At 42.0% G+C, this 26,243-nt stretch overlaps 2 protein-coding genes across 3 annotated transcripts in view; one reads left to right on the forward strand and one right to left on the reverse strand.

The window, feature by feature from the left end:
- The window catches only part of LOC100962593 (cytochrome b-c1 complex subunit 2, mitochondrial), a 35,814-nt gene extending 29,563 nt beyond the window's left edge, over nucleotides 1-6,251 (forward strand). For both annotated transcript variants that reach the window (XM_003795709.3, XM_023516696.1), the window contains 2 exons: nucleotides 4,513-4,666; nucleotides 6,034-6,251. In XM_003795709.3, the coding sequence (XP_003795757.1) occupies nucleotides 4,513-4,666; nucleotides 6,034-6,117 (238 nt within the window). In that variant the 3' untranslated portion in view covers nucleotides 6,118-6,251. The remainder of the gene's footprint in view (nucleotides 1-4,512; nucleotides 4,667-6,033) is intronic.
- A 1,006-nt stretch (nucleotides 6,252-7,257) lies between these two features.
- PDZD9 (PDZ domain containing 9) lies at nucleotides 7,258-21,369 on the reverse strand. The gene is made up of 3 exons (XM_012808913.2): nucleotides 21,339-21,369; nucleotides 13,347-13,536; nucleotides 7,258-7,862 (listed from the first exon to the last, which is right to left on the reverse strand). Exons 1-3 carry the CDS (start codon nucleotides 21,367-21,369, stop codon nucleotides 7,469-7,471), a joined length of 615 nt encoding a protein of 204 aa, XP_012664367.1. The 3' UTR covers nucleotides 7,258-7,468.
- Nucleotides 21,370-26,243: the final 4,874 nt, after the last annotated feature.

Below are 26,243 nucleotides of genomic sequence, written 5' to 3' on the forward strand. Positions count from 1 at the left end.
AAAAAAAAAAAAAAAACTCCTGAGACCAAGGGATCCTCCTGCCTTGGCCTCCTAGAGTGCTAGGATTATAGGCGTGAGCCACTGCACCTGACCTTCTATTCTTTTTATAAGACAAACTAAAATACTTGCCTGCTCTTTGGTGATTTTTTAAATTCCCATTATCCAAGTTAAAAGTGCTAACAACAAAACTAATTCATTAGTAGTTTTGGGAGTTTCTCTAATTAAAAGAGACAGACTTTGGACAAAGTTGGAAATCATCCTGTGTTTTCATTTAGCACTTGAAAATATTTAGGTTTGACTCCATCTGCTTAGCACAATTCAAAATGTGAATCCTACAACTCAAATAGTCTTTGTGATCATTTAGTATTGCCCATAGGGGAAGTAAGACAGGGTGAATTGCAAACCAGGATGGAACAAATTTTTAGTCAGTTCTGTTCCCATTAGTGTTGTTAGTTTTGTTGTACTGAACAGGCTACAAAATTGCATCCTTTGTGTTAGTACAACACAGTTTATTAAATATTGTATACATGGTACCAAGGATTGAGAGAATGCAGTTCTGTTGCTTGTACCAGAAACAAAAAATGGTAAGAATAAATTGAAACAGTAGATTTACTTAAGAAAAAATCTAAGTTACAAATCTAATTTAAGAAAATTTATTTTTTTAATAAGTGTAACAGTTCTTATAAGGTAGGGCAATATGTAGAAAATGAAATTTTGGTTACTAATGTCAAGATGTGTTTGTTTTCTGCCATATTGATGGAGTTGATACTTTTTCTTGTAAGATTCTTGGTTTTGCTATATACTGAAAGAGAAAAATATCAAAAAGCAGTCTGTTGAATGTCACTGGTGAAGAGACAAATTAGTAACCACTTGGTAAAGTTTATTACAGGTAAAATACATTTTTAATTAACTTGACAATGTGGTAAAATTGCTACATTAAGTTGTAATTTTATTTAAATGGAAATCTTGCAATATAGAATGCCAAGAGATGATAGTTTTTTTAGGGTTTAAATAGCGAAAGTGATTTTATGAAATACCATGTTTATAAGGAACAGTTTCTTTCTGAGAAGAATTGTGAATTGGGTTTTGTTTTATTTCAAATTGATGTTTTTGTACCCATACTTAAGCTGCTGGGGCTTTTTTTTTTTTTTGGCCAGGGCTGGGTTTGAACCTGCCACCTCCGGCATATGGGGCTGGCGCCCTACTCCTTTGAGCCACAGGCACCACCAGGCTGGTAGGGCTTAACAAGACCTGTGCTGTCCTTCCCCACCATTCCTTGCCTTCACTGAGAAAAATCCCAGCATGTTAATACTATTTTGGGGGGGATATGTATATATACTTTTTTTTTTTCGGCAAACATTCTGCTAAGTGACAGTGCCTTAAGAACCTATTTAGGTGTCTTTCTTTAATAGAAATGTCTGAAATTATCACAAAAGTATCAGAAGCCAGGAATTAATTCACTAATCAAAACCTCACGCTCACGCCTGTAATCCTAGCACTCTGAGAGGCCAAGGTGGGTGGATTGACTGAGTTCAGGAACTTGACACCAGCCTGAGCAAGAGGGAGACCCCCATCTCTTAAAAAAAATAGCTGAGCATTGTGGTGGTCGCCCATAGTCTCAGCTACTCGGGAGGCTTAGATAAGAGGATCACTTTAACCCAAGAATTTGAGGTTGCTGTGAGTTAGGATGCCACAGCACTATACTCACGATTACTGAGACTCTCAAAAAAAAAACCAAAACCTCACATTAAAAATATGTTGGGCAAGATGGCTTGTGCCTATAATCCTAGCACTTTGGGAGGAGTATCATTTGAGCCCAGGAGTTCAAGGCCAGCATGGGTAATGTAGCAAAACCCTGGCTCTATAAACAGTTTTTTTAAGATTAGGCCACAATGTAGTCCTAGCTACTCTGGAAGGTAATGCAGGAAGATTGCTTGAGCCCAGGAATTCAAGGCTGCAGTGAGCTATGATCATGCCACTGCATTTCAGCCAGGGCAACAGAGTGAGACCCTGTCTCTAAAAAAGTCTGTTGAGGTTTTTTTTTTTTTTGAGACATAGTCTCACTTTGTCACCCTCAGTAGAGGGTCATGGCATCATAGCTCACAGCAACCTCAAACTGTTTGAGCTCAAGCAATTCTCTTGCCTCAGCCCCCCAAGTAGCTGGAACTACAGGCTCTTACCACAATACCCAGCTATGTTTTTTTTTTTTTTTTTTGAGATGGGGTCTTGCTCTTGCTCAAGTTGGTCTTGAACTCATGAACTCAAGCAATCCATCCATCCGCCTTAGCCCCCCAGAGTGCTGGGAATACAGGCATGTGCCACTACGCCCAGCTGTTGAGGTTTTAGTATCATTTTATATTGACAGTTTTCCAAATGGTAACATAAATAATAAAATATTTAATGAAGTAAAGAAAGAGAATAGAGAACTTTAGCACTTCAAGCTTGTTAGTTTGCCTGTTCACCAAAAACATGTTGAAGAGTTTTGAAGAATATACTTTAAAAATGTCTTGTTTCCCTGCCCAAGATTGACTACTTTGCCCTTGGAGGAAACAAATAGGCTCTAGAAAAGGCAGCAACAACTAACCGATAGATATCACAGAAATAAACCAACAGCAGAAGTTACTCAGACATCCCTGAAATCTGCCAAAGTACAAAAGGCAGTACATGTCTATAAAATAATAGTTGAAGAAGAAAATAAACATAAAAATCTTAAAAAAGCAAGCATCAAAAGCAGACACTTTTTCTCTAAGAAGAGAACCCAGTTCATACCAAAAAAAGGCAAAAGCAAACAGGTCAAGACAGTATAACATTGTTACACCAGCTGTAGACCATTTAGAATTGTTATGGCGAAACCATCTCCAGTCTTGACACCCAGGTTTGACACAAGAGTCTTTAAGATTCCTGGCCTGTGGCCTCTAGAAACCAGAGAGTAAATTTACAATATATTTAGTTCCCAGCTTACCATGGTTCAATTTAATATCTTTTCAGATTTACAATGGTGCAAAACTGTTATAATTTTGACATACGGTCATGCCTCATAACAACAAAGATATATTCTGAGAAGTGCATCAGAACCCAAACTTAGATGGTATAGCCTTCTACAGTCTGAGGCTATGTGGTATAGCCTATTGTTCCTAGCCTATATAGCATGTTACTGTACTCTATAGCTGAGCAAGTATGATATATTGGTAAATATTTATGTATGTAAACGTAGAAGAGGTACAGTAAAAATAACAGTATAAAAGGTATTTCAAATGGTGCACCTAGATAGGGGCTTACCATGAATAGAGCTTGCAGGATTGGAAATTGCTCTGAGTAAGTTAGTGGTGAATGAATGTGAAGACTTGGGACGTTGTTGTACAGTGGTGTGGATTAGAAACATTGTACATCTGGACTACATTAAATTTATTTTTAGAAAAGAACAATTGGGCGGCACCTGTGGCTCAAGGAGTAGGGCGCCAACCCCATATACCGGAGGTGATGGGTTCAAGCCCAGCCCTGGCCAAAAACCGCAAAAAAAAAAAAAAAAGAACAATTGGCCTATAATGTTACAGTGTCACCAGGCAATAAGAATTTTTCAGTTGCATTATAATCCTGTGGGCCCACCATTGTATATATGGTCCATTATTGACCAAATTGTCATTCTGCAGCACATGACTGTACTTTGAATTTGGGTCTTTTTCTAGGCCAACAATACATGTGATATTTAACATTGTATTGTAAAATAGGCTTCATGTTAGATGATTTTTGCCCAACTATAGGCTAATGTAAGTATCCTGAGTACATTAAGGTAGGCCAGGCCAAACTGACGTCAGTAGGTTAGGTATATTAAATACATTTTTGCTTACGGTATTTTCACTTTACCATGGGTCTATCAGGGCATAACCCTACCATAAGTCGAGGGGCATCTGTATGTCAGTGAATGGCAGTTCTCTCACTGACAGTAGAGATCTTCCTCACTGGCCAGGTATGGTGGCTTATGCCTGTAATCCTAACACTATGGGAGGCTGAGGTGGGTGGATTGCGTAGCTCAGAGTTCAAGACAAGCCTGAGCAAGAGCGAGACCCCCCATCTCTACTATATATTATATATATAAAAAAAATAAAAAATACAGCTCTAACTCACTGTGTCAGGGGGCAGCAGAAAGAACATGCTATTTCTAGCCAGTGACTTGCAGAGGATCCATATTGTACAACTGGATCCAGAAGCCTTGGGAAACATTAAGAAGCTCTAGCTGTCTTGCCCAAATGTGCAGGAGCATAAAGACCTACAGATGAGAAGCCAAACTTGACAGACTAGGCCTTCACTGGGCACCTCTGGAACCCTGAAGAGATTTCTTCCCTTCAGGCTGTTACATTCCAGAGCAGGAAACGGGGTTATTCTTGAGGAATTTGAGAAGGGGGAAGATATGCTATTCCCATATCAGTTATATAAAGTTTTTTTGTCATCCGACACACACCGAAAAACAATTGTCTGGCTCTATAAAACTGACTACTGTCCTTTATTGAACAGAAACAAGCTGAAAGCTGGATATTTAATGTCTGTGGAGTCTTCTGAGGGTTTCCTGGATGAAGTTGGATCCCAGGCGCTAGTTGCTGGCTCTTACATCCCACCATCCAGAGTCCTTCAGGAGATTGATTCAGTGGCTGATGATGATGTCATAAATGTAAGCAAATAACAACTTAGGATTTAGCCTCAGAGTACCTTAATGATCCAATTGCAGAAAGAATGCATAAGCGTCCTGGGGCTGTGTATGTCATTCTTGTGTTTAGTTCCTGTCTATCTAGTGGGGAGGCAGGAGAGCACTTCCCCATTAGTTTTTCCTGAAAAAATCAAGAGTGTTTGGGGTTTGTATCTTCCTCATTCAAATAAATTACCGTTAGGTTAAGCCATTTTAAATTCTTTGAGGTCAAGAAGAGTTGGATATTGGCAGTTTCATAGGATTCTAAACTAATTAGTAAAGTTTGCTATTTTTCTCTTCACCCTCAAGATACAAACTCTGTCCTACCATATACTTCATCCAACACCTCAGGATTTTCTTTACCTTTTTCAACCTAAGACATTCTCCTACACTTGCTGCTTTTTTTTTTTTTTGGCACATGTATTATTGTTCCCTACAAGATTGAGTTGTTTTAAGGGCAAGGACTATGTCTTATATTTCTTGTTCCCTGCTTCACCTACCAAGCATGTAAACTACAGAATCAGCTCTTAAGTGGATTTTCCCAGTCCTTTCTACATTAAAAATACCAATTCACCTTCCATCACTGAAGTCTCACCCATCTTCTCACCAGTAGGTCTTCCTGTGTAGGGACAATAGGGTTAGAAAAAACAAGTATTTCAAGATCACAACCCTGACTGGATTTCCCTTGGCCCCTAAATTCATTATTACAATACTCTTCCAGTGACTACCACTCATCTTATATGCCATCATTATGGAAGTCCCATCAGGACTCCCATACCTCTGCCTCCAACACCATCTGTTCTCTATTTTTTAAAAATGGTGGCCTGAGATAATATGGAGGCTGCTGCTCTAACACGACCTGCCTCGTGGTATTACACTTAACCTAAACAAGTGGCTTTGAACTTGATGTAGTGGCACAAAGAATACTAGGCTATAAAGTTTGACTATTAAGTGAATAGTCAATGTATTTTTATGGATCCAGATAGTTTGGCATTGTACTACAGAAATGGGAAAGTACAGCCCTGCTCCCCTATTTGGCAATGTCAGTGTATTTGCTTCAGTCCCTTTTTAACAGCTGCCCACTTATCTAGAGCACTGCCCTTGTTCAATTAGTTATATATTATATATATGGTGGAACCTTCAGAAGAACAAAAGTTTTCCCTCTACATTGTCACATATTGAAGTAAAGCACCAGCTGTCTCATACTTAATTTTCACAAGAAACTGTTACAGAATTGCTTGCTTAAAATGTTCTATCCATAAACTCTTGAAATGACAAAATAAGTTAAGTTCCTCTACTTGATGACATTTATTGTTATTTCTGTTAACTTTGTCTGTTTATCTTGTTTAAAGGCTGCAAAGAAGTTTGTTTCAGGCCAGAAGTCAATGGCAGCAAGTGGAAATTTGGGACATACACCTTTTGTTGATGAGTTTTAATACTGAAGCACATATTACAAGAGAGAGCTGAAAGTCTACTATATTTACCTTTTTTTTTTTTTGAATAAGGTAAAATATCTTAAAGTATAAATTCTTTCCAACTGGCCTAAAGTCAATAAAGCATTCTGCTTAAATGTTGTCTAGCATTTTTCCTAATCATTTAATCAAATATTATATGTTATGATATAGATACTATAAAAGATACAGAAATCTAATTGAGTACAAAAGCATCAGAAACTATTAAATTTAAGGTCAAGTGGCTATCAGGGTAAATAGTTCCAGATAATTATTGGTTGCTTTTTAAGATAAAAGCAAGTTCAAGCCAGGCGCAATGGCTGATGCCTGTAATCCCAGCACTCTGGGAGGCTGAGGCAGGTGGATCACCTGAGCTCACAGGTTCCAGAACCTTTCTAAAAGCGAGACCCCCATCTCTAAAAATAGCCAGGCATTGTAGCAGGCGCCTGTAGTCCTAGCTACTCTGGAGGCTAAGGCAAGAGAATTGCTTGAGCCCAAGTGATTGAGATTGCTGTGAGCTATGAGGCCACATCACTCTACCAAGCAAAATGAGACGCTGTCTCATTAAAAAAAAAAGGCAAGTTAAATCTGTCATTTGGGATATAATGTTAAATAGTCTGGTTTTTACCTGCTTTTGCCTTCTTTGTAATAGAATTGTTTCTGGAAAACAAACTTCTTATCATATCCTGTATTCCCATTACTTTTTTATATGTCTTGATTTATCTTCATTGGCAGAATTTTATTTTTCTCTCCTGTCTCTCCCTTGTCTGTTTCTATCCTGTCTTTTTCAGTTAGTTAACTCTCAATACAACATTCAAAGTAAAACTAGGGCTGAAAAGGGGGGAAAACATGTGAACAGCTAGCCACAGAATGTATCCCTATTATTAAAGTAGGGCACTTGAAGCTGGGGAGCAGGAAAGTGTTGATTAGATCTCAAGACTTAGAAAAAGAAAGTCCCTCAACGTTAGGATGTAAAGGAATAAGAAAAAGAAAAAAGAAACTAAATATCTAAAGAAAAAATGTGATATTTACCTTAAGTGAAGTTCTCTGCTATGTTTAGACATTATGATACTAGGTTCCGCTACTGCATTTTCTAAAAGATGAGAAATTCTTCACAGAAAAGACAGTCTTCGATGATCTGAATTGTGTTGCTATTTTGAGAATAAGATTTGTGAGACCTGCAAGACTCCAGGGAATTCTAATCACTTTAAAGGTCTGTGAAGGCTTTGCAATGTACATATTTCTGTAAGTATAGCAAGCTTCCATATAGTGATGAACAAAAATTGTGTGATTTTAAGGTAAGTGCTTGTATGATCACAGATTTACAAACAACTGCCTAACCAATGTTTGATACTGGTTGACCTTTGCCCTTTTCAGCTTGGGCATAGTCTTCCAGCCAGAAGGCATCTGAGATAGAGGAAGCCGAGGAGGAGGAGCTTATGTTGCCATGCTTCGCCATTGTCCAGTATGGAGAAGGAGCTCTCATTTCTGTCTTTTGATCTCTGTGAATTGTCACATCAGAGTTAATGTCTTTTCCTACACTAATAGTACGGTTCTTCTTTTTATATCTATGCCAGTCACTGGAGATGGATATTGGTCTCCCTGCAGGGAGATGCCCAGTTGACCGTGGATATCTATAATATTTAAGTCTTTTATCTGAAACTACATCTTCATTATCATCACTGCTTGTAAGAGCTTCATCGTTTTCCTTCCCAGTTTTCATTGGTGTGCTGAAATGAAACAAATAGTGAATGAAGGATTCTTAATGACTGAACACTTGTGATCACCAAACAAGAGGTCTTAAAACCTACTTTGACTAATAAAAGATAAGATACAAGTTAGCTTTAGCACTACCTTTTTGTGTTGTTGAAGTCTTTCTATTTTTAAAAGTACTTTTAATTTTTTTTCCATTCCTAAAGAGAAATCAAATTCTCCCCTAAATTATTCCACACTACTTTAAAAAGCTTTGTATAGGCTAATGCCAAATTACTGACCAGACTATTGCCAAACTACCAAATATAGGAGGCATTAAAGGGTGGGTCGATATCACTGCAGCTACAGTGACAGGTTCAACCTGACCACCTCCTCCTGAGAACTCTGTTCTCATGGGTCACACAATAATAACAGAAAATTACTGATTTTCAGAAGAGGCAAGAAAGAGTGCCTCAGGGATGTTCAACATGCTAGCCATTCAAAAGTCTTTCTTTTATTCTCCTGACACTGCCACACAGAGCATCATTCTTTGCCTCTCTTTTAGGTTTACAGATGTGAATTTGAAGAGCACCCTTATACTCACCTGTCTCTTGTCATTCACTATTCCAGTTCTTTCTCTTCTAGAAAAGCATTAGAGGCTTTTTTTATTTCTTTCCCCAACTACTGGCTTTCTCGTTTGTAGAAAATTAGGTGATGCTTGCCTGCCAGTAACTACAGGCCTCTGAACTTTGCTAATGCCTGCAGTGCCTGCAGTACCTGCACTTGCTCTTACTGTCCAGAACAAATGTTGTCACCTGCTTGCCCTCATCCCAGGGCTATTGCCCAGTAGAACCCAAAACAGATACTTCTTTTTTTTTTTTTTTTTTTGACAGAGCCTCAAGCTGTCCCCCTGGGTAGAGTGCCGTGGCATTACAGCTCACAGCAACCTCCAACTCCTGGGCTCAAGCGAGTCTCCTGCCTCCGCCTCCCAAGTAGCTGGGACCACAGGCGCCCACCACAACGCCCGGCTATTTTTTGGTTGCAGCCGTCATTGTTGCTTTGGCAGGTCCGGGCTGGGGATTCGAACCCGCCACCTTAGGTGTACGTGGCTGGCGCCTTAGCCGGTTGAGCTATAGGCGCTGAGCCAAAAAACAGATATTTCTGATTACATTCTGGTACATTCCTCTGGTACATTCTCATTCCCTGACCTGTCAGACTTGTGTTACCACTAGTACTCTTAGCAGTCTGCCTATTTTATTTGCTTCCAAGAATTCGAACAGCTTTCCCTAAAGTTTGTCTCTTCTCAGCCAGGCATGATGGCTCACACCTATAATCCTAGCACTCTGGGAGGCAGAAGCAAGTGGATTCCTTGAACTCAGGAGTTCAAGACCAGTCTGAGCAAGAGCAAGACCCTATCTCTATCAAAAATAGGAAAATGAGCCAGGCATTGTGGGTGCCTGGAGTTCTACCTACTTGGGAGGCTGAAGCAAGAGGATCTCTTTAGCTTAAGAGTTTGAGGTTGCTGTGAGCTATAATGTCAAAGCACTCTACCCAGGGCTATAGAGATTCTGTCTAAAAAAAAAAAAGTATCTAGGGACTTGACTAAAGACTAGAATAAATAATGCTCTGTGTTAAATTACTTTTCAGCTCCCACAGAATTTTAAGAACCCAGAAGAGTAGTCACTCAGAGCAAGAAGGATAAACGTGGGCATTAGCAGGGTGCAATAACTTATTTTTTTTTTGAGACAGTCTCACTTTGTCACCCCCAGTAGAGTGCTTTGGTGTCACAGCTCATAGCACCTCTAACTCAGTGGTTCTCAACCTTCCTAATGCCTCAGTCCTTTAATACAGTTCCTATGGGTCGTGACCCACAGGTTGAGAACCTTTGCTCTAATTCTAATCGCTTGGGCTTAAGTGATTCTCTCGCCTCAGACTCCCATGTAGCTGGGACTACAGGTGCCCACCACAACACTCAGCTGTTTTTAGAGACGGGTCTCTTGCTCAGGCTTGTCTTGAACCTGTGAGCTCAGGGCAATCTACCCGCCTCAGCCTCCCAGAGTGCTGCAATTACAGGTGTGAGCCACTGTGCCTGGCCTTAAAGCCTGAATTCCTAACCATTTGATTATAGAATAACTGTGTTCTAAGCATGTTCATTAGACGGGAGCTCGAGATTCAGAATATTAAAATCTAAGTATGGCAAATTGACCATTTAAAAAGCAAAAAGAAGGCTCAGTGCCCATAGCTCAGTGGTTAGGGTGCCGGCCACATACACCAGGACTGGCAGGTTCAAACACAGCCCAAGCCTGCTAAACAACAAAGACAATTATAACAAAAACGTAGCTGGATGTTACAGCAGGCACCTGTAGTCCCAGCTACTTGGGAGGCTAAGGCAAGACAATCACTTAAGCCCAAGAGTTTGAGATTGCTGTGAGCTGTGACACCACAGCACTCTACCGAGGGCAACATAAGATTCTCCAAAATAAGTAAATAAAAAGCAAGAAGAGGCTCAGCGCCTATAGCTCAACCGGCTAAGGCGCCAGCCACGTACACCTAAGGTGGCGGGTTCGAATCCCCAGCCCGGACCTGCCAAACAACAACGACGGCTGCAACCAAAAAATAGCCGGGCGTTGTGGCGGGCGCCTGTGGTCCCAGCTACTTGGGAGGCGGAGGCAGGAGACTCGCTTGAGCCCAGGAGTTGGAGGTTGCTGTGAGCTGTACCACGGCACTCTGCCAAGGGGGACAGCTTGAGGCACTGTCTCAAAAAAAAAAGGCAAGAAGATACACAGAGAATACCACAATTTATGAGGCTAAACCCACAAACTTAAGGAATAACAAACACGTTTTCAATCCCTTTTTTTTTAAGACAAATTGTTCTTACATTGAGATTTTCTGAATCGCTTTGCAGGACTCTAAATCAAGGATAAAGAAAATCACACAATTTAAGACTAGCAGCTCTCAGTAAAAATGACTCAATACCTTAGTAGAGAGGTAAACTTTCTTTTTCTTTGAGAAAGAGTCTCTGTTGCCCTGGGTACAGTGCTGTGGCATTATAGCTCACAGCAATCTCAAACTCTTGAGCTAAAGAGATCCTCTTGCCTAAGCCTCCCAAGTGGCTGGGACTATAGGCACCCGCCACAATGCTGGGCTAGTTTTTTTATTTTTAGCAGAGATGGGTATCACTTTTTCTCAGGCTGGTCTTGAACTCCTGAGCTCAAGCAGTCCACCTGCCTCTGCCTCCCAGATTACTAGGACTACAGGCATGTGTCATTGCACCCAGCCTATTGATATTTTTTTGAGTGCATCTCAGTAAGCAGAGGTGCACAACTACAACAGTAGTGCTCAGAAATCTTGACAGAAGGGCCAGGCGTGGTAGCTCACACCTGTAATCCCAGCACTTGGGAGGCTGAGAGGCTGGTGGATTGCCTGAGCTCACAGGTTCAAGACCAGCCTGAGCAAGAGTGAGATCCTGTCTCTAAAAACCAGCCAGGCATTGGCTTGGTAAATAAAGTACCAACCATGTACACTGAGGCTGGTGGGTTTGAACCCAGCCCAGGCCAGCTAAACAGTAATGACAACTGCAACCAAAAAATAGCTGGCATTGTGGTGGGCTCCTGTAGTCCTAGCTACTCAGGAGGCTGAAGACTAGAGAATAGCTTAAACTCAACAGTTTGGGCAGCGCCTGTGGCTCAGTGGGTAGGGCGCCAGCCCCATATACCAAGGGTGGCAGGCTCGAACCCAGCCCTGGCCAGCTAAAACAGCAGTGGCAACTGCAACAAAAAATAGCCGGCCTTGTGGCGCGTGCCTGTAGTCCCAGCTATTCAGGAGGCTGAGGCAAGAGAATCGCTTAAGTCCAAGAGTTGGAGGTTGCTATGAGCTGTGACACTACGGCACTCTACCGAGGATGACAAAGGGAGACTCTGTCTCAAAAAAAAATCCCAACAGTTTGAGGTTGCTGTGAGCTATGGTGCAACAGCACTCTACCAAGGTAACAAAGTGAGGCTCTGTCTAAAAAAAAAAAAAAAAAAGAAATCCTGACAGAATTATTAAGAACCAGTCTTGCATCAGAGTACTCTCAAATTCTACATGCTCTTAGGTTCTACAGCACATTTCCACATATAACTGATCCTCAGAAGAGTCCTTGTTATTCTAGTATTATATATAAAGAAATAACCTCTCAGATTATTAGGTGGTTTGTCTGAGATCCAAAGCTGCATTTCAACTTACTTTTCTTTTTGAAACAGTCTTGCCGTATTGCTTCAGTTAAGAGTGCAGTGGTGTCAGCCTAGCTCACAGCAACCTCAGACTCCTGGGCTCAGCCTCACAAGTAGCTGGGACTACGGGCACACATCACCCTACCTGACTGACCAAGGAAGGAGGATCCTTGCGCCAGGAGTTAAAGGTTATGATGAGCTGTGATGGCACCACTGCCCTCCAACCTGAGACAGCAAGACCCTGTCTCTTAAAAAAAAAAAAAAAAATGTACATGTTTGGAGATAATACAACTTGAAAGTGATTAGTATATGGATAGCATATAGAGACCATAGGCATCAAGGAGATTGAGAGAAGAGTCCTGAGGAGTAAACCTTGAGGAACCCCAAAGTGTGGTAAAAAGAGACCAAGAGGAAGTGACCAGAGGTAGCAGGAGAATCAGGGGAGTGTGGCACCACAGAAGTCTGGGGAAGGTGGTATTTCAAGACAAGTGGCAGTGGGGAGTTGCGAAGTATCTAATCCTGCTCAGAAGCCAAGTAAAACAAAGACTCAAGAGTTCCCTGGGGTCAGCAGTATGAAGGTTTGTGGATGGCCACGGAAAAGGCTCTCAGGGTGAAAAGAAAGCCCAGACTGAGCTGGGCTGAGGAATGTCTGAGGAACACTGAATTGAGCTAGGCTGAGGAATGTCTGGGGAACACTGACGTGACCTGAGGAAATGGAGATGCCTAATACAGCTCAGTACTTTCAGCAAGCTGGGAGGGAAGTGAAGGACAGGGCAGTGTCTGGGGGGGACAAGCAGACAGGATGGAGTTAAGGGAGGGTTTAAGGTTGAGAGAGGCTTTAAAAGGCTTAAATGTGGGCAATGCCTGTAGCTCAAAGGAGTAGGGCACTGGCCCCATATACTGGAGGTGGCAAGTTTAAACCCAGCCCCAGCCAAAAACTGCAAACAAAAAAAAAAAGGCTTAAATGTTATTGAGAAAGACCCAGAAAGAAAAAACTTAAATACACAAAAAAGAGGAAATAGGATTCACAATTAACATTTTAAGGACTTAGGAAAGAGGGGCAAAATGCAAGTAGGTGTGGGACATAGTTCCTAACAGGATTTAACTCCAAGTTGCCTTTGTTGCACCACCTCATATTAGGTACTACAGATTGTCCATTCCAAAAAAACAATAAATTATTTTGGCAGTGTCCCAACCCCTCCCACCATGCTCCTTACTATTAGATAATTCTCCCATTAAACCAGGACCCTGTGCCTCGTAAACGCTGGGGTTATGTATTATAACAAAGAATTCCTAAAATGAACTACTTACTGTGATACTGGGAATTTGGTCTCAGGGATTAAATCATGTATTTCTTGCCATTCTTGGGGTATGTCAATAAAATCTCGGTAAACCTTGATTTGTAGCACTGTTCCTATGGTGATTTGATGCAAAAGCTTTAAAAATTCTCGAAGAGTATATCCTAACACATTGGCATGACCAACACTAATCAGAACATCACCTGAAAAGGAGGGGAAAAAGTTATCAGTAGAACTAAGATAATATCTTAAATGGGCCATGTTGATCTTTGGCTTTACTGTGATGTATTTTATGGGTTCATATTGTTGATTAATTTTGAATCAAAACCAAGCATCAGCTCTTATTGACTAAAGATGTTTATCTCCTTAACATGTGGCCTTTGCATAATGAAGAATCCATGCAAGACGTTTCTTAATACCAATATGATGGTAGACATTATATCATGTTTTTGAGACATTTCCAAAGTTCTTGGTGTGAGAGGCTAAAAACCCACTTATAATCTGAACCATCTCTTAGGTTTCTAAAAATCTATTGGTTTCAAATCAAATGAATGGCTATTACTGGGAAAGAAAACCCACTTACACTAAGTGAGAAATAAATGACCTGCTTTCTATTATACCTGCCTGGCAATTTCCAGTGCCCGCCACCATTAATAGATCATATTAAACATAAAGCCTTTCATTTTATTAATTTTCTGCCTAAATCCAATATTAGTTGAGCAAATAGTTCTATATGTAACATTGAGCAATTAGGCATGCTTTGATTAGACTTAAGATATGTAACCAGTTAGTATGTGGGTTCACATAAATTTGATAGATAGGTCCTCTAGGGCAGTGGTTCTCAACCTTCCTAATGCCATGAACCTTTAATACACTTCCTGTGGGTCACAACCCCCTGGTTGAGAACCGCTGCTCTAGGACAATGCAGGACAAGGAGGACTGCATGATGGTTAACCATGGAGCTTCTGAGGCCCCAGCAAAGGGGAAGAGGACTACTTCTTGGCAACAAATGTTCAGATTTCCAAATTGAAGGACTTAAAAGAGCAATTATTCACTTGCACTAACTTCCCCACATCCCTACCCCCAGCAGCCAAAGCATGGACCAGCCACTAGGCTCTCCCACCTAGGTCACTGAACCTGGAGCAGGAAATACAGAGGAGTGACGGGAGAATCTGGTTTCCAGGGGTATTTATATGTAACCCTTTGTTCTCACCATTTTCCATGCCTGGTTCTCCAGGCTTTCTGGCAGTTCTGTCACACAATACCCTAAATGCAGTGCCTTAACAGAACTGTTTTCTGTTGCTTACAGTGAAGAACCTTGGCTGCTAGAAGGGCATTCACCTAGACTTGAGGAATACCAGGAGTTTACTTTCTCAGAACAGACTCACATTGGGCAAAAATGTTAATCTTCAGGTCTTAGTACTGACATCCTGCCAAATAGTAAAATGGGGACTTCATAGCTGACATTGGATGAGATGACCTGATGATGTTCCAAAGGATATTTAGCTTTCTGTGAGTGGGAAGCTAAGGATTCTCCATCATTCCAAGATAGCTAAAGCCCAGCCTCAGAGAAAAAAAAGGTCAAGAAGAAGCACCTTCTCTGATGCAGCACCCACCAGGCTTAAACCAAGAATTGTACTGCTCCGAAAAAGCCTCCAAGGGGCCAGGCATGGTGGCGCACGCCTGTATTCCAGCACTCTGGGAGGCTGAGGTGGGAGAATTGCTTGAGCTCAAGAGTTTGAGACCAGCCTGAGCAACAGCGAGACCTTGTCTCTACTAAAAATAGAAAAAATAGGTAGTGTGGTAGGCATCTATCTGTTAGTCCCAGCTACTCAGAAGGCTGTGGCAAGAGCATTGCTCAAGCCCAAAAGTCTGAGGTTGCTGTGAGCTATGATGGCACAGCACTCTACCGAGGGTGACAAAGTAAGACTCTGTCTCAAAAAAAGAAAAAAAGAAAAAAGGAAATAAAATAAAAATAGAAAAAGTAGCTAGTCACTGTGGTGGGCTCCTGTAGTCTCAGTTACTCAGGAGTCTGCGGCAAGAGGATGGCTTAAGCCCGAGTTTGAGGTTGCTGTGAGCTAAGACACTATAGCACTCTAACCAGGGTGACAGAGTGAGACTCTCACAGAAAAAAAAAAGCTTCTAAGGATGTCAAGGCAAATTTCCATAGTTCCAGATCCTATCAGAAACAAAAGTTCCCAGAATTCAAGAAAATGAATACTTAAAGGAGTGGGGAGAAAGCCCTTCTACTTTGGTCTTAAAAAATAGCTAGGGGTAAAAAATTAACCAAGTATCTGAAGCTAACTTCAGAATGAAACAAGGCTACCTGCAGACTGTGCGGCATGAAACAGCTGCTCATCCTACGGAGGTTAATTACAACAGCAAAAAATAACCCTCGCTGGAGGAGCTTACTTGCCTTCTGTTAAAAGGAGTGTTTATAGCTGAAAGCTATGGCTTGGCATTCAGCTTAATTATGTTGTAATAGGGTGACTTTTATCAAGAGGGCAGAAAATAAACAGCTTAATTCCCTGACCATTCTGGCTATAACCCAAACGTGTCAGTGTATGAATGTGATTACTCTGGCAATAGATATTAACATTGCCCTTCATAGAGAAACACCAACCTCATTACACATTTTTTTTTCTGCTTTAACAGGCTGTAGGAATGACATTATATAAACTTCGTCTTGATCACATATATTAAATCAACTTTATAGCAGCCAAGCCACTGCTGAATAATATATTTTGTTTATTTTTCTTCCTCTCTCCCAATTAGATTGTAAGATGCATGTTGGTAGGGCCCATATCTGTCTGGCTACACCCTCCTAGATAACATTGATTGAATGCATGTGGCCTGGTAAGGATAATAGCCAGTACTTGACTGCTATTCACTGTCAAAGCCACATTCATTTCTTAAGACTTTTTGGCTATTAGAATCTGTTAAAGCCACCCTGGTCAAAGGAATTTAAAGTTTAGCTAGAATAAACTAATACTAAACTAAATTAGGAAATCAAGATGAAAACCCAAGCGGGAGAGAAATTCAAAGCAGGTGGATGACAAATAACGGGGTTGAGAAGCAATGGAGTCAAAGAAATAGCAAGTTTTTAATGATTATCACCTCCCAAAATCTCAGAATCACTGTTGAAAATGTCTGAATTACAGAGACCTTGAAGAGAATTGGTGGACTTGTCACAAGTAGATTTGAGGCTCTGGACTTCCTCTATATTAAAATCTCTTTTCTAGTTATTAGGCTATTGGCTAGAGAAGTATGGGCTTCCTAAGTAGAACTGGGTTCAAATTCTAGCTTTGACCACAGACTTAACTGTGACAAGTTATTTCATTTATATTTTATTATCTGTATTTCTGGAATGCTGCAAATATTAAATTAGGTAATAGATGTGAAAACACCTTGCACAATGCCTGGGACAGTTACTTGTTATTCATTTATTAAGCACAGACATAATAAATGTACCAATGCTACAAGTAAGTCCTGGATTTTTTCTCTTTTCAAGTCAGGGTCTCCTCTCTCACCTGGGCTAAAGTACAGTGGTGTCATCATAGCTCACAGTGAGCTCAAACTCCCAGGCTTAAATGATTCTCCTGCCTCAGTCTCCCAAGTACCTGAGACTATAGGTATACTCCACCACGCCTGGCTAATTTTTCTATTTTCATACAGATGGGGTCTCACTTTTGCTCAAACGGGTCTCAGAACCCCTGAACTGAAGCAATCCTCCCACTTCAGCTTCCCAAAGTGATAGGGTTACAGGTGTGAGCCACCACGTTTGAGCTTAAAAGATGAATTTAAGGCTGCCTCTGATCTCAAAAAGCCCACTAACTGAGGCTCCATCATGATATTCTGGGTAACAGGCATAAAAGCATTCTCCTTGAGCACCCCAGAGTGTGAACCTGGATCATGGACAAACATCTATCACTTGACCCCAGAGAAGCTGAGGAGAAGCAGCAGAAAAGCCCATGGGACCTGAGCTGCGTTCTTTCAGTCTGCGAATTCCAGAACTCTCCCTGTGGTGATTTGTTTGCCAGCACCAAGTAGTGACAAGTTGGAGAAACACTTTGAATTTTGAGGTAAGGTAAACTGTTTTATAAAAACATGATTTAACTACTTTCTTCTTTAATCCATTGCTTCCAACCCTAGCTGCAAATTAGAATCACATAAAGCGCTTTTAAGATGTAAACTGCCCTATCCCAATCCCAGAACAATTGAATCAGAACCTGTGGGGAGATGGGGCCTAGTTGTCTTAGTTTTAAAAGCTCCCCAGGTGATTCTGATAGGTAACCAGGGTTGCAAACCCATGCATCAATCCACTGGGGCACTTATCACTGAGAGGTTTAGGGATAGAGTCCTGCCAGAGTCTGAAGGAGAGAAGGTCAGTCCAAGGATTAAGGATAGGCTTTATTTTAAAGGAGCAGAATGGAGTCTGGCCAGAAAATAGCTCAGCTCATACAGTTTCAAGGGACCTTTATTAGTGCAGTTGGAATGTGGGAGGGGGCCATAAGAGGTGAGGGAAGTCTATCTTTTCTGCAGAGTGAAAGATGCTGTGTCTGAGACTGATTTTAGAATTACCACCTTCCACAAAAGGTGTTAATCTTGCACAAAGGCCTTATCTCTAGTGCCACCCAGGACAAGGGTAGGAGATCCTGATGCTTCCCAGGAACCCTAGCCCTAAAGCATTTCAGGAGGGTAGGGAGAGAGGTTCCTGTGACAATGCCATTTGGTCTCTGACCTGCTTTTTATCACTAGCTGTCCTCCCAGGATGGCTATACTCTTGTCAGGATCATGAGGATTTACAGGAGTATGGGAAGGCGGGTTGCTGTAATCAAGCAATTTGGCTTCTGGCCTGCTTTCTTTCTCTACCTATCTCCCAAATTGCTGTACTTTTGTCAGAGTCCTGAGGATTTCTTCCCCACAATCACAATCATCTTTTATTAAGAAAAAATGCCAGGTGCGGTGGCTCACACTTGTAATCCTAATACTCTGGGAGGCCAGTTTGCTTGAGCTCAGGAGTTCCATACCAGCCTAAGCAAGAATGAGACCCTGTCTCTACTAACAAAAAATAGAAAAACTGAGGCAAGATGATGTCTTTATGCTAAGGCTGAGTGCAGGGACACAGAAACGAGTGCACAAGTCCCACCCAGAAAGGAATGAGTGCATCAATCCCAACCCCCAAACCCTTATATTCCCACTCCATCTTAACCCACATGCTGACTTCATTTTCGAACTCAGCCCACTCACACCCGAGTGAATAAAGGCCACATTGCCTACACAGAACCTGGACTCCGTTTTCTTTTGTTCATGTCTCGGAATAACTTCTCACTTTAGCGCAAGAGTTTGGGGTTACTGTGAGCTGTGATGATGCCATGGCACTCTACCCAGGGAGACAGACTGAGACTCTGTCTCAAAAAAAAAAAAAAAAAAAAAGACAATAGTATAGAGAATCTCTAATAACAGCCTAAGAAAAATTACTGCGAATATTTCTATAGCTTTTTAAACTTTGGTTTTAAAAGCACTTTCATAAATATTATTTCATCAAATCCTAGCAACATCTGACAAAGATGGGACTATCCCAAATCGTAGTTGAGATGACTAAGGCGTGAAAGGTTAAGTAACTTTGCCCAAGGTCATAGAACTAGAAAGTGGTAGAGTATAGGTCCGAATTCAGGGCAGCTAACACAAAATGGCTTTTGTTTCTTACCACTTCACCATTCCATTGGGCCTTACCCACTAAAAGCACAGCACTAGGCCCAGGCCAGGACATTTTGAACTGGATGGAAAATTCACTCACACAAAGAAAAGCAGGGTGGTAATGAGAGGGTTCATATCCCAGTCCTCAGTGTGACTGTGGACAAGTTACTAAATACATGATTCCCTGTCTATAAGATGGTTTAATCAGAGGTTATGAGAGTGAAATGAGATCATGTATCTAAATGTCAGTAATTAATATAAAAGAAAAAATCTATATGCACAGACAGCATAAGCTCTGTATCAACTATACCTGTGTTTGTAGCCCACTCACAAGATGCAGGTGAACCTGGATGTGGAACTCAATCTCCCTAAGCTTCAGTTTGCTCATCAGTAAAAGTGGCTAATAATAACAATTATTATAGGAATTAAGTGAATTAAGACAACCAATAGTGAGAGTTATGTAAGTGATAATGATTGGCTGGCCCACAGGTTCTCAGCCAATGTCATCATGTCCTTATGGTTACACTGAAACCCCATGACTCTAGTCTCCCTGAAGGCAGGTGAGAAGGAGGCAGGGAGACGGGTGGTTGGGAGGCATGAGGACACCAAAGTCACCTGGCTGGAGTTTCCCGTCCTGAGCTGCAGCCCCCTTCTTAATGAGGTGAGTGATCTGGAGGTAGGGCCCATGCTGAATGAGGATCAAGCCTATTCCCAGGCTGCTCACAGTGAGTTTGGTCTGCAGAGTTTTGCTCAAGTTGTGCACAGATGACTTGACCTTGCTGCTGACACGTTTGTCTGATATAAAGAGGAGAACTTGTTTCAGTCCTTCACCAAGAGAGCAGCATGGCAATACTCAATGGGGTTCTGAAGCCAATCCCTGGGACAGTTATTTAACCTCCCCATTCCTCAGTTTCCTTGTCGGTAAAATGAGGACAATAAGTGTCCACATTGAAGAGCTGTTCTGGGAGTTAATTAAAACCATTAAAGGGATATTGCACAGAGTCTGGCATATAATAAGTGCTTCATAAATAATAGTTGTTACTATTGATTTGTTGCTATTCACTTAACAAATATTACTGATGCAGGCAGTGTGCTAGAGTTTCTTGCAGTAAGCCAAACAGATGTGTTTCTTGCCCTCATGATCTTACAGCCTAGTGGAGGAGACATATGAAGTCATAATTATGTTGCTGAACTCATCCTAGAAAAAGTGCTACAGTAGGCTGGGTGCGGTTGCTCATGCCTGTAATCCTACCACTCTGGGAGGCTGAGGCAGGTGGATTGCTTGAGCTTAGGAGTTTGAGACCAGCCTGAGCAAGAGCAAGATCCCATGTCTACTAAGAAAAATTAGCTGGGCATAATGGCACACACTTGTAGTCCCAGCTACTTGGGAGGCTGAGGCAAGAGGATTCCTCAAGCCCAAGAGTTTGAGGTTGCTGTGAGCTATGACATCACAGCACTCTACCAAGAGCAATACAGTGAAATTTTGTCTCCAAAAATGAGACAGAGAGAGAGAAAGAGAAAAGAAAGAAAGGAAGGAAAACATGGGGAAAGTGCATACCTCATTGCTGAATATCACTATGGACACCTTCAAAGTACTCCCCTTGGGAAGCTATGCACAGATCTCAGCACTTAGTCCACCCTTCAAAGCAATTTTGGAACTCTTTTTCTGAAATGACCATCAGAGCTGTCATTGTACAAGGCCTGACAATTAAGTTCTCGAACTTGCCACTGTGCACTTACGCTGGTAGCACAGTAAGATTTCATAACCTTGGTGTCTCACAGCTGTGTTTGTGTTGATGTGTGGCAGTGTCTTGCTAAATGGCATTCATCAGTGCTGTTGTGTGTTTTTGCATGCTCATGATGTCATATACTAGGAAGCTCAGTTCCAAAAGTCAGCAAGGTTAAGTGAAAAAAGCCAGACTCAAAAGCCTCCTTACTGTATGAATCCATTCTCAAAACATTCTCCATACAAAAGGCAAAATTATAAAAACAGATGTGTATGTGTGTGTGTAGAACTGAGGTGGGGGAATGTTGGCTGTAAAGGGGCTGTGGCACGGTAATTTAGAGAGTGGTGAAACTGTCCCTTGATTGTGGTGGTGCTTCAACGTGGGTGTATGCTTGTCAGACTCGTACTGCTGTGCTTTAAAAGGGTTGGGGGGGGGTCTTACTGTATGGAAATTATACCTTAATAAAAGGGCAATAGCGAGAGATTTTCTCCCAGCCCAACAGGGTGATGGTGCCATTTTACAGAGGAGGAAAAGTGAGGAAGGCTTTGTCCCCAAGACATCACCCACTCCCCAGTTACCTTTTTTGGTTTTGCGAGTGCTCCTCTTCATAGCCTCTGGAGGGCGGGAGGCTCCGGAGGGCCCCCCTAGGAGCCGAGGCTCAAGTTGGTCCAACTACCAACAGTTTGGAACCCTGAAAGCTCCGAAGCCAGAGGGAACAGCAGCAACTAGGGGATCGTGAGCTGCGCGCCTCGGGACGGGCACCAGGGGGCGCTGCGCTGCCGCTGCTCAGAGCCGGGCAACGGCGAGGTCGCCCCAAACCTCGGCGTGAGGTTTGCACTCCAGTGTAGTGTATGAAAACATCGGCGAAAAACAAAACTTCCGCGGAGACGGGCACAGTGCCCGACTCACAGTGGCGTCTTCATTCATTCATTCCTTCTCGATGAATCATTGAAATGGGGAGAAGGAGAAAGAGAAAAGCTGTCTGAAAGACGTGAAGTGGTCGATCTGCAGAGGAAGATCACAGCCGGAAGACCATAGGAGATCGTGGAATACCTAGAAGACCCGGAGAATCCCCTGCCGTGCTCTTTAATAATGGTATTTTTAAATATTGTTACATCAACAGTTCCAGCTGCTTGGGAACTGCACTTTTTTCATGAATGTTTTGAATGAAAAAAGGCTCAAGGGTGGCCTGAAAAAAATGAATCACTATTAAGAGAGGCACTATTAATGCTTCCTTCTTCTCTCCAAAGTAATCTTTCCTCCCACACACATTCACTCATACAACAAGTATTTGCAGGAAAATGCTCTGTGGTTTGTGCTGATACCAGTGATAGGGAACTAGACAAGACAAAGGCTCCATCCTTTTAGAACTTATATTTAAAAAACAGATGAAGTGGATGATTTTAGGAAAATATAAATTATCAAAATTAAATTCTAGAAGAAAGAGAAAATACTGAAAGGCTAAGTACCTGGGAGGGCAGTCCTACTTTCAAAAAGTAGAAACCAACTATAACCTTGATTTAAAATATACGGAAGCATACTGTGTAGCCATAATGTGTGTAACCCCATAATATTCTGAAATACATAAATAAGTAGAAACCAAGCACTATTAGTTGTCAGGTGCTATGCAAAGATTTCTGTGGTGAACCTGGGCAGGTCCCAGCTTATTCTTCTGTTTCTGTGGCTCTGTCCAGACAATAAACCAGAGCAGATTGCTCACTGGATAAATTCTGTGTCACAAAGGCTAATACAAAGGGCTACTTTCAACTTCAAGGAGTCTTCTGCCAATGGTTTCTTGTGACAGATCACCTGTTCTCTCTTCCAAACAGTCCAGCAGGATCTACCCAGATGCAAACCTAATTCTATCACAAACACATCCTTTTCTCCCATCCTTCTATCAGCAGGGGAAGGGGAATAAAGCCCATCAACACTGAAGGTTCTATGATAGAAGTATATCAGTGCCTGGCATGCAGAGAGTCCCTCCATTCCAGGCTGAAAAGCCTCTTTAAAGCAGATGCCAAGGTCATGCTGACTGGTAGAACCGCAGGATATAAACCATCATGAGTGTTGTGTTATGCTTCCCAGAACCCCTTTAGGGATGAATGACCTATATCTCCCACCCACAACCCCTACCCTTGCTGCAGGCTGAAAAGAGCCCCTTGCCCAAGGTCACACCTTCCCTGAGCAGCTAGCATCCAATGACTGGTCCATGCAGGGTCATTCCAGCTTCAGAGCTCCCCACAGGGTCCACTGAATCCCTATCACAGATGTACTTTGGCCAGACTTTGCCCTCTGCCCTATCCTGCTTTCTTCTCCTAATAAACTCCCTGCAATTCAGATTCTGCTTCCTAGAAAACCCAACCCATGACAGCTAGTGTCAATGATTTGAAAGAGCAGATGCTAAGATGGGATTCTGGAGCTAGATCACTCAATGCCCAGGTAATAATGAGGACTCTATCCATGATAGAGGAAGAGCAAAGGTAGCCTTGGGTAGAGGCTGAATATTTTACTAGTAGTAAATGGGATGCTATACCAGGGGAAGGAAGCAAGAGAAATCACCAGGAAGGAAGCTGGCTACAAATATATATAGGGCAGGGATGAACGTTTGGCACCCTTGTGATCCATTTGGTGTCTCTTACTATTTCCTTGCCCCATTTTTATAGTAAATTGACAAATATGACTTCTCAGGCTGTCTCACAGCATGGCAACCAGAGGCTCAGACTTTTCAGGGATGCAGGGCTAAGCCATTCCACTACATAAGCCACCTAGGCCATCAGAGGTGTTGGCAGAGGGTGAGAGGAATCTAGGATTTATAGGAGTAGAGAGAAAAAATGAGCATGTTGGTTATGCCTCAAAATAAGCTGCAGCAGCAGCTGGAGCCATGGTACTAACTTCCTCAGTAGGTTTCACACAGGGAAAATATGCCCCCCAGCTTCCTGACAGTGCCACTCCCAGAACTTAAAAGAAGCAAATGATCTGCACAACACCATGGGGGCATGCTGTAAATGCTGCACTGTGTTCCCTAGGTCCTTCTTTGGGACTATTCCCCAATTACTGGAGTGTTATAGGTCAGCAGATCTCACCCCTCTTGAGGAACTGCCTTTGGCTGAAAAGAGTGGCCTTTCCCAAGGTCATGCTTCATTCCTGAGGTAGCTAGCATCCAACTACTGGCCAGTAGAGGGATATAAGGACTTGACCCCTTTACCCTAACTTAGAGCAACTCAGAGTGGCCAGGCCAGCTTCAGAGTTTCCCTGAGGTCTGCCAAAGCCCTCTGTGACTGCACCCCAGCCTGACTTCTCACTCTGCTCAATCCTGCTTCCTTCCCCTCCACCACAGGAGTTGATCCCGAGAGGCTCTCTAATAAATTTCCTGCACACTAATCAATAGTCTCTTGTCTTAGAGTCAGCTCAAAGGGAACCAATCTGTGAGACAAACTAGATTTAAGCCTTGGCCACAAATGGCTAACCTTTGAATTTAGCTCTTTTGTCTTCTGTAACCCCAGCAATCCCAGGTACACACATGTGATGAATCCACCACACTCTTGGCCCACGTGTAAACTTAACCCCCAGGGAGGTAGTATATTCTTTATCCTGTCAGGACAAAGGCACTCCTTAAAGAGAAGAGTGATCATACAGTCCCTTCCACAGCCTTCCCTGAGGTCCAATCTGGATTCAGCCTCTTATGGCCACAGCCTACCACCCATCACAATAAAGCATGCCATGTTCATGGCCCTTCAACAGCTGTAGAATGGCTATTTATGACTTTGGGCTGCCAGCATAGTTCCCTCCTGGGGCCCTTCTATGCTCTTCTGGGTCCCCAAGGACTTTATGCCATAAGAAGCCTTATAGCTCATCTGTGGAAAGTCCCAGCTGCTATGCTTAAGGGTGGGTGAGAAGATAGGATGTTTCTATTACTGAGACAGAGTGACTCTAGGAGTTAGGTCAGATGCCAGAAAAAGGCCCAGAGAAGTAACATGACTTTCCCAAGGTCAAGTCAGTAGCAGAGAACATTAGGACAGTAGCAGAGAAGACCAAAGAATACAGAATAATGTTCTGTATTCTTTTTGTTCTAGCACACCACCTCTCCTGAGGGTTTGCCTCTACTGAAATCTATACTGAGATACAGAGGAAAAGGGAATTATCTGAGACTGGAAACACTGAAACACCAAGTAACCTGGAAGGCAAGAATAAGACATGGAGCTAAAAACAAGAGATTAATGAACCTGGTTCTTTGTACCCTCAATGAATCCCCAACAATAAAAAAAGGGGGGGATCTGTAAATAGTGTACTTGGCTCCTGCCAACCCCACCCCTATCCTGGTTAGTAGAAGGGATGGGATAGGTGATTACTATGTGTAATGATGTGCAGCCATTGATCTAATAAAATTGTTTTAAATTCCTTTAACTCGAATACTTTAATCCCAGATCCAGAACCATCTGTGGAAGAACAGGCACAGGAAGATCTGGGAAGGATTATCTGGGGAAAAGGAAGAATTTATGTGTGTATTTTTAAAACACAAGAATCAAATCACCATTATTCCACTGAGCTGGTGTTAGAATAGGTGCAAACTGTCCTAACATTTGACCCTAGGATTCTCATCAGTTGTCCAATAGTGAACATCAGTGGATATTATTGGGGAATTTAGCCCCATGTAGTTAGGGTTTCTTCTATTAGTGAACAATGGAAACAGCAGACAGAAGCCAAGAATATTACTTCATTAAACTTCTCTAGTGCTTATTTTAAAAAAGAAAGTGAAGTCCTCTTGCAGTAATGTGACATGCATTATACCTGGATCCTTATTATCTTGTGTCAGTTTCTGTGGCAGAGGAAAAAGAAATTGTGTAATTAAAAAAAAAGAATCTGCCCCTCAAGAGACCAATGTTTGGAAAGAAAAGTCCATAGATTAGCAATCAAATCCTCCCTCCCCAATCTGTGTAATGACATTGATACTCTCTGCTCATTTCTGCAAGGCTGCTGGATTTGGTGGAATTTGAAACTTGCTGAATTTTTGTGGACATGTAGGCATTCCAAAAATAGAGACAGATGTCACTTTTCTGGGTCTTTCTAGAGATGACCTATGTGGCATTTAAGGAAAAAGTGTCTTATCTCCATTTGCTGAATGGAATAGTATCTGGAAAAAAGAAAGGAAGAAAAGAAAACCTCCGCTAGATAGCAAAATTGCAGATGGATAGGTCATCTGTATTGCTAACGAATTATGCAAATGCCTTATATATATATTTTTTTCCTCTTTATCCATCCAATCTAAGATTCTCCTCACATTTCAATTCAGCAAACAGAATCACTAAATATCTGGTTGCTCAGGCCAGAAACTTAGGAATCATTCCTGACTTCTTTATTTCAACTACTCCCCCATTATCAGCAAGTCCTTCCCTCTATCTACAAAACATCCGATCTGTCAATTTTTCTCTGTCTTCATTACTTTCAGTCTAGCCAAAGCAACAGTTCTTTCCCCTGGACTAGTT

This window comes from Otolemur garnettii, unplaced genomic scaffold (genome assembly GCF_000181295.1).
Source record: "Otolemur garnettii isolate 467f Iridium unplaced genomic scaffold, OtoGar3 scaffold00096, whole genome shotgun sequence".
Taxonomy (NCBI): Eukaryota; Metazoa; Chordata; class Mammalia; order Primates; family Galagidae; genus Otolemur; species Otolemur garnettii.